This window comes from Sinohyriopsis cumingii, chromosome 12, assembly GCF_028554795.1.
Source record: "Sinohyriopsis cumingii isolate HCF-2022 chromosome 12, ASM2855479v2, whole genome shotgun sequence".
NCBI classification, from domain to species: Eukaryota; Metazoa; Mollusca; class Bivalvia; order Unionida; family Unionidae; genus Sinohyriopsis; species Sinohyriopsis cumingii.
In genome coordinates, this window is record NC_142972.1 from 78,412,754 (window position 1) to 78,425,954 (window position 13,201).

The 13,201-nt window shown below is 39.6% G+C and overlaps 1 protein-coding gene across 2 annotated transcripts in view; it reads right to left on the reverse strand.

Annotated features, from left to right (window-relative positions):
• Positions 1-13,201, reverse strand: part of LOC149786794 (transmembrane protein 216-like) — a 57,153-nt gene that overhangs the window by 7,244 nt on the left and 36,708 nt on the right. For both annotated transcript variants that reach the window (XM_089977296.1, XM_089977297.1), the window contains exon 4: positions 4,507-4,599. In XM_089977296.1, the coding sequence (XP_089833422.1) occupies positions 4,507-4,599 (93 nt within the window). The remainder of the gene's footprint in view (positions 1-4,506; positions 4,600-13,201) is intronic.

Sequence of the window (13,201 nt, forward strand, 5' to 3'; positions counted from 1 at the left end):
AAACTGATAAACCAGTAGAATCAGACACTATGCCACCTCTCTCTGCCAGAAAGCCCTGACAATTACAAACCAGATCAACAAGGAATACAATTTCAGTTATTTAGCACAAGTACTTTGAAGAATTAAACTTGATTGAAATTCTGAATACTTAAACGGAAACAGTTTTTATGCTGTTTGAGAATTATATCTACCAGTACTATATACTAGTTTAATCATACATGGTTGCTATTTCTGCATCGCAAACCCAGACCAGAACTGTTCGTTTTCACTTCTGTCCATATATTGACATCAAGTACTTAACATCTATAAATCTTAACTGGCTTTGAATTCCATCATATAGCAAACCTAAAACTATTTGATAAATTTAAAAGAGAGGATATGTAATATTAAACTGCAATCATGTTTTGTTCCAAACCATGGGACAGAACTTGACCAGTGAATGCATATGTCTTGGCCCGATAGCCTTGTAGTATTCTTTATACCATATTAAACTGATTCTTTCCACCAATTCAGAACACAACACCTATACAGTTGTATGTATATAAAAACAATGTATGTATATAGTAGTTTTTTTATGGCACTGCTCCACAATAGTGACGGTAAGGTACCAGCTAAATGAATTACACAAAAACCATGGCCAAATAATGATTCTGCCATTTTAAAAAAAAAGCTTTCTTTAATATTAGTGTGTTCAAATGTCAGGTTAACATCTTTGGACAGTTTCACAATATAATGTTGATCCTCAATACTTCATAATGAGATAGAAATACCAGAAAACAAACTTGACAATGGTACTTCGTATTTTTTAGTCATAAATTGTACTTTACTGTTTCGAACAATGCTTTTATTCAATTCTGATTTGAATAGTTGAAATATTGCATTTGACCAAAAGAAGACATGGTTTTTATGTTTATTGCAGTATGTTTTCCCTTCTTATAAAATAAAGTAATCCACAGTAAATTACAATTTTATACTTACTTTGAGGGAACACATCAAAGAAACTTTCAATTGCTTTAGTTGCCATTTAGAAAATGCAAGTACATCATATGTCCTTTAAAAATAGTTTGAACTCAATCCCAGATTCGAAAAAAAATCATGTGTATTGAAAATACTGATGGCTTGGAAGGTTAAAGTCATACATAATTCCAGATACAGTATGCTGTTATTCATGGACCTTTTTGCTATCATAAACAGATTGCTCTAAATAACTTTCATGTTCTTACTTTCCTTTTCTGTTGTTGTTGTGGGGTATACCGCCATTTTTCAGCACAAGATAGGCTATACATGGCGGCCAGTATAAATGGTGGAGGCAGAACCCAGGAAAACCCCGGAAAGAACCACCGACCCACGAGAAGCTACTGGCAAGCTTTCTCACATAACCACATTAGCAAAATCTGAGACTTGAACCCATACAAACAGAGGTGAGATAGTAGTGATCCGTAAAGGTGAGCGCTTTTGATCACACAGCCACTCAGGGCCCCCTCCTTTTCTGTAAATGTCACTCAAGAATTTATAGTCTCACCTGAAATACTATCTTATGATATAACAATGTGATTTCTTTTAAAGCATTTTCCACTATTGCTTCAAAAAATAAAGGGGAGCAGAACAAAATCCAAGGGAGATAACTACAACATGGTCTAATCATTTACCTAATTAGAGTATTCTCCCCTGAAAAAGAAAGAAAGGTCTATCTATACTCAGGTGTTAACTTTGTAAGACCATACAGTATCTTAATGTTATTAGTACAGAAAAGCCAGTCTTCTGAGACCACCCCTTCTGCCAACAAAATGTGGTCTTTCAAGACAGTGGTCTTTCATGACAGGTTTGTGGCAAGATTACCAGTTTTCAAGGTCAAAACTCAGCAGGAAAATACAACTGCTGTACATGCACTATATTTACTTTCATCTCAAAGTACTTTTGCATAGCAATAAAGATATACAAAATAATGAAACATTCACCATTATATCTGCAGATCATATGTACATGCAGGTTAACATATGAATCACACAGTTAATATATGGGAATGTTTATTTACTCTGTCCATAAGTCAACTTGACATATCCTAAATTTCAGACTCACTTCAAATGTAGCATAAGAACTGCACAGTTATCTATGATAACGCTTACTCATCATGTGTACAAATTAGTGGCTCTGACCATGTTTTAGCTAAATATGGAATATATATGTAACAATGAATGAAATCATGACAGATCTGATCCATCCAGAAATAGATTTATCTACAGACAAAACCCAAACGCCTAATTCAATGACAATATGAAGTAATTATTGTGATAAACAAAGGGTGTATACAGATTATACCATACAGTAGTGAACAGATGACGAATTGGTGTCAGTTTTGTTAATAGTAACATCAAAAAATCTTTTACAATGACAACTAAATCTGGAAAACAATAATCACTTATTAAAGACAAGGGCAAAGACCTCATTCACCCCAGGACCAATTCCAAAGACAATGACATACTCGACCACTGCAATGAAGTCCTTTCAAGAGAGTTCTCACTTGAGCACTATTGTGGTTTTTCACAAAATATTAATAAACACAATGCAAACCCTCTTCACTGGCTATGTACATCTGTGGCAGCTCCTTTTAAAGAAGCAATGGTTAATTATAATGTGGATTTACAGCACTACAATGGTGGTTAGTGATATGTACTTTAGTCTGAATTATAGCAGTGTCTAAATGCATTTATTTGCCAGAAAATCTGGGTCACTTTTTGTGATCTGCAGGTGGTTGCTATGACAGTGCATTTATATAATAAAATCAATCCATGCACAATGATTGTGGTCGTAATTGACAGGTGTTTGCTCATAGCAGATGTCGCTCAACAGGTATTACTTTATGACAAATTATATTTGGTAAAGAAAATGGATACTATGCCAGAGGCATTGAGAGACTGAAATTCCTCCAAACCCACAAATTTTCTTGACCGTATTTCATTTAAAAATAGACTGGAGCGTAAACTAAAGCATTCATGAGCTTTTTTTGGTAACCCTTCCCATCCTTGTCATTATCCCTATCCCTTCATAGCCCAAACCCGAGAGGATGGGACTAAAATGCAAGTGTTTGGAACATCTACAACCTACTCCCAAATCCTATCCTAAGGCTTGACTGGTCTTCATCCTTAAATAACACCAGTGCTCCCAGCCAATATGCTGCATAATTTTGACAAAAGCTTGACTCAGTATGCAATGGTCAAGTTCCAAGTTAAATGGGGGCCCCAACAAGGTCAAGAGTATTAGAAAATGTTTACAATTTAAACTGACCAAGCACTTCTTAATAAAAGTCTAATACACAATTTGGTTTCAATCAACAAGTCTTTCAAAAGTTACTGACCAGAATAAATCTATGACTAGAAGGCCATGACTGGAAAGGATGTGAAAAACATACAACAGTTACATGACACAAAATGCCCTGGAGGGGAGGGGGGGGGATACAAAAGATACTAATATAATGTCTAAGCATGATGTTGTACAGGAGCTGCAGTGCATCATGAACCATGGTGTTAAGCATTCATGTAAGTCCACTGATTTCAGGTTTATAAACTCATGGGGAACCACTATAATTTTATGTTTTTAGTCCACTGGACAAGTGAGAAAAAAAATGAAGATAAAAAGAGACAACACAAACAATTAACAGAAGGAAAGAAAGAGACAGACAAGTCCAACCAGACATGGCATAAACTGTAAATAATGAAATACAAACTCCAACTCATACCACAGAATACAACCAACTAAATTCAAAGTCATGAATAAACTTGATATTTGTTCATAAATGTATTGATCCAATACTTCCGTTACCAGGATTACATTACTTGAAATCTAACTGGCTACTGAGTATTGCAAATAGATGTCGTTGCAAGATACCTCATGTTTTGCATGCGGAATGCACCACATACTTAAAGTTAGCTTTCTTTGAATTATTGAAATCTTAAAGTTGTTACTGTTGTGGGGTTTAACGCCATTTTTCAGCACATGATAGGTTATGCATGGCGGCCAGTGTTAATGGTGGAGGAAGAACCCGGGAAAACCCCAGGAAGAACCACCGAAATCTTAAAGTCTTGTAAGTTGTAGTGGATATGCCATGCTGATATGACCATCTATTCACAAATATTGCTAAGATTTTCAAGCTGGCCACTGTGGTGGCCATACTGTATGTCCAAGGGGAACCAGGAGCAATATTAAACTTGTACTGACAAATGACAGATGATGGGATGGATAATGGACAATAGAAAGTCTATGACCAGTAAAGCTGAAAAGTTATATATCTCTTCATAGGATGGTGCACATCTTTTTCAGGGAAGATGAATATTGGGGATATAAGACTGATCTACTGTCTCTGCATGATACTGTTACTGGAGAAGAGAAAAAGTCTAATTTCCTGGCAACAATTGGCTGACCACAATCTTTATACATACTTCAGAATTTTTTTTAAAATTCACTTTCCAGCCTTGACTCAAATTGACAGACAATCTAAAACCTCCTTACCAAAGAATATACGTAAAGCTTCAATACCAGCCAGGATGAACACTAAAATAACTTCTGCTGCCAGTACACCATCTGCATAGGGCAGGGTTTCACCTGAAAAATATATTTGAAAAATCCGTCTTAAGTTTAAATCAAGTTAGTTCAATTTTGAAATTTTAAAACGTACAGATGCAGTTCTTCAAAGACTATTTCTTTTAACAATAATCATAACCTATGATACAAGAAGACCACTTAAATATCCATCAAAAAAAAAAAAATCAAGAAAAAATGTAGACAATCTGCCTAAAAGTTTACATACAACAATCTGATGAGGCAGTAATGCTTTGTTCTGAAAATATATACCACTTGTACATTTAGATATTTTAGCCTATAACACCTGTTAGATTGTGCTCTGCAACATTTACAAGTCTGCTAATGAGTAAAGATATATCTATCGCCAATATCTGAACAAACTTGTATAACTCTGTTGGGGGGGAGGGCGAAAGAGCAGCAGCAGAGGGGGCGAATCGGACATTTTGTCCAATCGTTATTTTGCTTAATTATTACTTTCTGCACTCAACGATCTAGTGTCGTCAGCGCCTGGTAAAAAAAAAACGACGTCGTCGTTGGGGGATCGTCCAAACGTCATTTGGTTTAATTAACACCTTCTGCGCGTCGATCCCCAGCGTCGTCAGCGTCCGGTAAGCACATCGACGACCGCGTCGATGTCATCGCCCCCTCTGCTGCTAAGTGGTTATTTACAATGAAAATTATTTACAACTAACCGAATATTTGGTCAAGTCCGATACGATATCGTGTCCGAGGATCATGTAAATTTATCGTTACGAATCCATGTGGGGTCGACTGAGCATGACTAAAAAAGTTTCGAAAAACATTAAAGTCCATGTCACCGCCGCACCATGTCTGCCAAATATTTCGTAGCGTGTGTGTATCAACGCCGTTGAACACAGCAAGAATATTACAGTTGTCTCTAATTACTTTTGGAATCTGAGTGTATCGTTGAGTGACATATATCACGTCAGTGTTTTTATGCCTGCCTCTGGAAAATATCCTAGCTGGGTTTTTTTGATTGTCTAACATAACATCATCGTACACGACTAGATTGTTAACGTCGCCATCAATATCATCAATACCCGGTGCATCATTGATATCTGTAATAAACTCGATGACATTTTTTTTAGCGATCGCTGATGCATTCTCGTTGAAATCTTTCAACACCTCGTAGCATCGTTGATCATCTACGCTAGGAGCAACCAAATACAACTTATCCCACTTCATCCATCTCATTATTAAATTGAGTAACAATTGCGTCTTGCCGGATCCAGATGGTCCGATGATAATCATCCGGATCGAGTTTGGTAACGCTGCAACATGCTTAACTGGTTCTCTTGTTTTAGTCGCCGAAAAATCAATTATATTCATATTTCTATACATAAATTATGGATCTATATTGTGTGAAGTGTAGAGTACGTACTGGCACAAATGATATGACAACCGTTACAACAAGAAATAATAGATCGGCGCTTACTGGTAAGTGTGTACAATGCGGTACAAAGAAATTTAGATTTATTTCTGCTAGACCCGGAGATGTTTTAAAAAAAAGCGAGGAGGTGACATCGCAGCCAAATTGGCAAAACTCCCCGGAACACCGTGGGCAAAGTATCCAGGAGAAAAGCACCTCCCAGGATATAACTACTGTGGCCCCGGAACACGATTAGATATTAGACTCGATGATCAAAATCAGCCCAAACCCGGTGAGTATCCAATAAACGCTATCGATAAGGCGTGTCATGCTCATGATGTTGCTTACAAAAGTAGCGATCTGCAACAGCGTCATATCGCGGATGTAAAATTAATTCACGCGCTAAATGCTATTCCTGATAAATCCGTCAAAGAAAAATTAGCCTCATGGTTGGTAAAATCGGCTATGAAAGGTAAATTAATGATTGGAAGCGGAGCTTCTGGCGCTGGTAATTGAAAACGATAGCGTTTATAATAACAACATGGAATCCATCTATTATTCTCCGAGAGGATACTGGAAGGGGAAGGCCGCAATTGGTAAGCTTGCAAGCGCTGCAAAGGTAACAAAGACCACTGCGGCTAATTGGTTATCCAAACAGGCTATATGGCAAATCTATCTACCACCGCCTAAACAAATCAACTTCTCGCGCTTTGATGTCAGCGTACCTAATGAAGTTCATCAGGCTGATATACTATTTCTGCCGCATGACAACGGTTACAAATACGCGCTAACCGTAGTTGATGTTGCGAGTCGATACAAACAAGCGGAGCCGTTAAAAACAAAGTCGGCAACTGAAGTAGCCGCTGCGTTTGAAAGAATTTATCGAAGAGGCCCTCTGCGCTGGCCAAATCTATTACAAGTTGATCCTGGTAGTGAATTTCGCGGTGCTGTTTTATCAACGCTAAAACATCATAGCGTCGCGATACGACGAGGTTATACTGCGCTACATCGTGATCAGGCAATTGTTGAACGATTCAATCGGACTCTCGCTGAACGGTTATTTGGATATCAATACGCGAAGGAATTTATCCAAGAAAAACGATCTCGTGAATGGGTTAAAAGGTTGCCAGGTGTAATTGCAGCGTTAAATAACGAGATTACCCGAGTAATCAACATGAAACCCAGCGACGCGATTAAATACGAGTATATACCCGGAAAATTAAAAATAAATAGCGTTTCTAAGCCGATTCTCGGCAATGTCACCGTGAGATATCTGTATGAACCAGGAGAGCTTGAAGGCGGTAAAAAAAGAGCTACTGATCCTATTTGGAGTGTTACCACACATAACATATCAACGATAACACGATCAACTGGTAGACCACCGATCTATAGGCTGGATTCAACTGCTTCTCAGCGCGGATTTACACGCGAGCAATTACAAGTGATACCTAACGATACTCAATTACCCCCACGTGGTCTTAACTAGCGCCGTTGCGTCTATTGCACTCAAGACAGGTCAACCTCACATTGTTTTTGACATGACCGAGACTGTTATCGATCCTATCCACGGTAAATTGGCGAGTGTCTTTATCCGAATAACGCCAACTCATTATACAATTGCAACTTGCGCAGTGATTATTCTGTTGTTGTCGTAGCGAGATTATTAATTCGGCATCAATATCAAAACGCCGCTGTTTTTTTTTATCCTGTTGGCGGTAACCCGAGAGTTTTCTATCAATGACGCTTGCATCGATGGTGACTTTGTCGCCGGCTTCGTCAACAACAATTCTTCGAAGCTGATTTATTCTCCGTACTCGGGACACTGCAAGATAGACTAGATTCGACCATTCGATGCGATTATCAACCATCCAAACAATTGTGTCCGTGATGGTTAGTCCCTGCGAGGAATGTATTGTTGTTGCGTATCCTAGCGTCCACGGGGATTTATCAGCACGTAGCGCGTCCTCGACGACACCGATATCAACGAGCACGATATCATTCAGCACGAGAATTTGTTTTTTTGTCCCCGACGCTGTCGGGGCTGGAATTTCAACTTCAATGTTCTGCCGCCGTGTGTCCGCGGGTCTATAACATAACGGCACTGGACGCGTTGGAAACTTTTCCTTATGCAACGCAAACAACTTCCGCTGAAGTGTGTCTCTGACTATCTTTCTACTCGCTACAATCAAATCGTTTGGTCTCCATGTTTCCCAGAATTCATTTAACGGCGTTTCCGGAATCACCTCGCGAATTATTTCACATTGAATTTTATCCGGCTGTAATCTGATTAGTTTTTTAACCTCGCGCAGTTGTTCATCAAGTGCTCGGTAATCAGTATCGGTTTCTTCATAATAGTCTACGAACCCGCTCAACCAATCATGTGGACCCTCGCCGACAAATGGTGGTGGTTGACCATGGTCGCCACACATGATTACCGCTGTATTCGCGCGCAGCAACCACTCAAGAAACATTTGTAAAGTATCTAACGAAACAGTACATATCTCATCCCAGATGATAATGTCGGGAATAAATTTTTCACCCATTCGATCAGGAGTCCACTCACCGCCGCTGTATCGAAAAAAGCTGTGATAAGTAACGGCGTCAACATTTCGTTGTTTTATCTCTCGCGCTAGTCTATGAGTCGGTGTAAGCACGATTATACTTGCCCGCGTTCGAAATAATTCAATTGCCCGAGTCGTCTTTCCTGACCCGCCACAGCCGCTTAAATAAACTGTTTTGTGTCTACAAATTGGATCAGAACACGGTGGTGCATTAGACCATTCTGATAATTTATCACCGCGTAAGTAGTCGTTCTCAACGGTGACATCTGCTGACGGGGAATAATCGCGTCGTATTTCATTTTTAATTCTCCATGTACCCCAACTCTCGTCCGGACTAGTAAACTCGGCTACGTTTCCCTTATACGCTACGTCTATATAAAATGAATCAACGGCTACTCTAACCGCGGTGTCAGGAAATCTATTTATCATCGAGAATAAATTAATAGCGGCATAACCCAGCATAGACGCCCTCAAATGCGGGTATGCCGGGCTGTCTCCATCGCTGTAGGTAACAACTGTACCCAACCTCGTTCCATTGGACAAGAAAGCTGTTTTGCAGTTCACGTATCTATTTTTCGCCACTGCGTCCTTGATTACGAAATCATATTCTGCGTCATCTATAATCAGCCGTGAGCAATATCGTTTGTAATCGCAGTTTTTTCCACCTTGTGTGAACTTACCAATTATTCTTCTACCGAGATCTTTTGCCTCACGGTTTCGTTGGTTAAATATCCTCCTGGACCATTCGATGATATATTCCTCGTCGGCATCAATGTTTTTTCTGGACTCGTCAATTATGCTATCTAGACGCTCCGGTTCTGGTAACCAGACTTCAGTCTGTGCCCGGTATGATATAATCGCGTCACTGACAATCAACGAAACTAGCATGCTACAATCAATCATATACCGTAGCAGCGCTATTGGCAGCCACTTCTTTTCAGCCATGTGTCTACCGATCCAAATATAGCAACAGCGATGGAGTCCTGCCGCGAATTCAAATGATACTATGCGAGCGAATCCGGTTAAATCAAAATCAGGCAGTGGTCCATTAATAGCAACACGAGTCATTTCATGTCTGGGGTGTCCAAATCGTTTGAAATACTCAGCGGCGGATCCATACCCGAGAAAACTCGCTGGATAACAGGCAACCATATCAACCGAGATCATAGCGTCGCGGTTGTATTCAGTGTTCCATAGTCCACCGTGATAGTATTCCAAACAACTGGATTGTACATCCGGTAGAAATTCCCTGCGCGTTGGTCTCCACGCATTTTTCCTTGCTGCAACATGAGCTACAACCGATGGAATCGTAAAACAATTTGTTAGCAGTTGTTCATCATGCTCCTCAAATTCTATGGCGGTTTTTTTCATCCTGTTGTGAAATGCTTCAGTGCGATATAATTCGCCGTTTGGTCTTACAAACTGATCAAAGGTATCCGCATCGTTTTCAGCGCTGCGAAGTAACCACACTGATACAGGGTCATTTTTACACAAGCAAGCAATAGCATCAAATAGTTTCCTCTCCGCGAGAAAACCATCCCGGGAGAATTCTTCTCCCAAAAATTCCCCCGGGATATACTTTACTGTTCTATCCCGTGGAAATATTGTGATCACGGGCGTCCATGCGTGTTCGTTATGATCGATAATTTTGATTGGGGCTCCCTTTGATTTGTACTTTGATTCGTGTAATACTTCACCGGTTATCGTTGTAACGGTTATTGGAAATCTCAGCGATGTTTCTAATCTCGCTATGTCGCTGATGGTCGCTCCACGCTCTTTTACGGTTAGTTCCCACTGGTTGATTTTGCTACGTCGTAAATCAGTCAATTTGTTTCCTCGACATGCATTTGTAAAATGCTCTATTATTCGTTCTGCTACACAATTTATCCCAGTTGACTGTTTCATCGGTTTCAGTTTTCCGATATCAGGTTTCTTATTTAACGGGTATATTCCATAAACAACTGCTGTTTCAGGATACGCTCGTTCATAGTATGGTCTGTCAATTCCGGTTAACAACCCCGGCTTGGAGTCGCGGCTGACAGTGACTGTTTTCATGTCGCTGAGAACTGGTTCAAATTTATCACGTATGATCCAATCACCTGATTCCACCCGGACAATGAATTTTACTCTGAAGAAATACCTTTTACCGTCAAGTTGTGATATTATCGTTGCTGCGCGGTTGTCGTTCATGATAGCATCAACAACACCATCAATTCGAAATGTTGACCAACTATGAGATGCACCATCACGCTTGAATTCATTGATACAATCGCGTATTTTACTCAACAGGGTTCTATCGTTTATTAACGCTTTTGGTGTGTCCTTGAGGACTCTATCGAGATTGAATTTAATATTTTTCCAGGGCTTAATTGCTGCCAATCTCTCGAACTCATCCATATAATTAAAACAAGTATTTAAATGAAAGAATATAGTATAATGAATCACTGCAAATGGTTGATGATTGGGTCGATAACCCCGTGCAATAAATCATGTAGAGGTGAATTCTGCGGATATCATTTACAAAGCGTTCGTAATGGTTCTCTTGGCCCCCTCCCGTGCTTGGTTTGTCACGTCGGTGTAAGAGGAAAATCGCAGTTGTGTATTAATTGTGGCGGAAAGCGATACAGGGAACTAAAACGTTATTACGACAAGCGAATTAAAAACGCCGTCATTGACCCCACCGCCGACTTCGTTATCAAAACCCCTCAAGACTACGTTGAAAGATTCATAATTAAACCAAATAATAAATTAGACAAGTAGTATTATTATACAAATGGACCAAGAATTTCAGCCGCATCCTGTGCTCGTCAATTACGAGGCATCTCGCGACGGCATTGTTAGAAATCGTAGACTGAAGAAGCCGGTTGGATGGAAAAACAATCACGGGTATTTAATGTTTGGTGCCGGAAAGAAGAAGTATCTTGTTCACAGGGTGGTATATGAAGCGTTTAAGGGGCCAATCGAGGATGGTTTTGTTATTGATCATATTAATAATAATAAGACTGATAATTCTCTTATAAACTTGCAAGCAATCTCTCAGAGTGAAAACAATAAAAAAGGCCAAACCGGTAAATACCCAAAGAAAGCAAGGGGCGTCAAATCGTTTGATACAACAACTCACGAAGAAAAAACATTTCAGTCGATGAATGAAGCCAGTAGATACTTTGACATTTGTAGAACCTCAGTTCGAGATGTTGCAGAGAATATAACTAAAACAGCGATCTCAAAAAAGACGGGCCACAGAATTCGATTTTTATATATAGATACGAAGTCACCGGCGCCCATGGCGCTGACGAAGTCGCCATGACAATAAATTGTCCATTCCGGAAGAAAACGAATTATTAAACACCTTCGGAATTGATACACGGGGTTTCATTTTTTTTTATTTAAAAACAAGATGTTTTATAAGAATAATGAATATCGAAGACATCAATAATATATTAGCCGAGATTTCAAAATTAAAAAATCAAGGAATTGAATTATCTGATGGTCTTGACAGTGAAAAAATATTATCCGATTATGAGATTATTAACGAACAGTCGAAACGGGGACGTTTTACCCTGGCCCGCGAGTACTTTTTTATAAAACGATTACAACATACGATCAATGAAAACTTGTACCACAATGACGCAAATGCATTCATTGGACTATTCACTGCCGTTGAAATAATACGAAAAAAACTCGGACGTGTTTATGAACGACGCCGGGAGATTTCTAGTAAGATCAAAAACATTAGAAGGATCATAGACGAAAACTCCGGCGAGAAATTAGAAATTGCTTCGCAATTGCAATAATGGTAGGCGAATCACTTACTACTCGGCTAGCCAGAGAGCGGCTAGCAGCGCTTAAAAAGTTCATACCGTTACGAGACAGGGTCCGAGAACAACTTCAAACGCGGCAGCAACTACAAACCGATTTTACTGTTGGAAGCGAACAACTCTTTGCCCCGGTAACTAAAGCGACCAAAGATGTTACGGCGGCAACTGTGCCCGTCCTCGATGCGCTTGAAAAGATAGCGGCAGAGACAAAACAAACAAAAAAGTCTTTAGAAACACTCCCTGCGAAAATAGCGGCTGCTACAACACGGAGGCCACCACCACTCGCTATAACCGAACCACAAGAACCTTATGTTACAATGGCCGATGAAGAAGAACTAGGCGCCACCGCAAGAGAACCAGAAGAAGAAATACCAGAAGAAGAAATACCGGAAGAAGAAATACCGGAAGAAGAAGAGGGGAATATACCCCGTATTGTACTCAAGAAGAGCACAATAGATCAAATTAGAGGCTTCAGCAACAGGGAAGAATTAATTAATTTTGCTGCCAACAATTTTGCTAAGAGCATACGAGATAAGAAGCATATCAATAGCGGTTACGAGAAAAATATAAAGTCGTTAAAGGACTGGGCAAGAATAGTGTATTTAGCAAGTAAACATAAAGATGCATTACCACATCGTGGTGATCCCGATTACGATAAATTCCACAAGGAAGTTAAGAGTATAACACCAAAAAAAGGAAAAGGATACTCTGTTGGTAAAGAATCCTACGGCGTTACCTGCCCTGGTAGTGTTCTCAGTGATATATCACGGCTAGAGGTACTAATTGGAGGAAAACGAGCCGGAAATAACTCTCCGGAAATAATCAATGAGACCGCTGATATTTGCAAGCGTTTA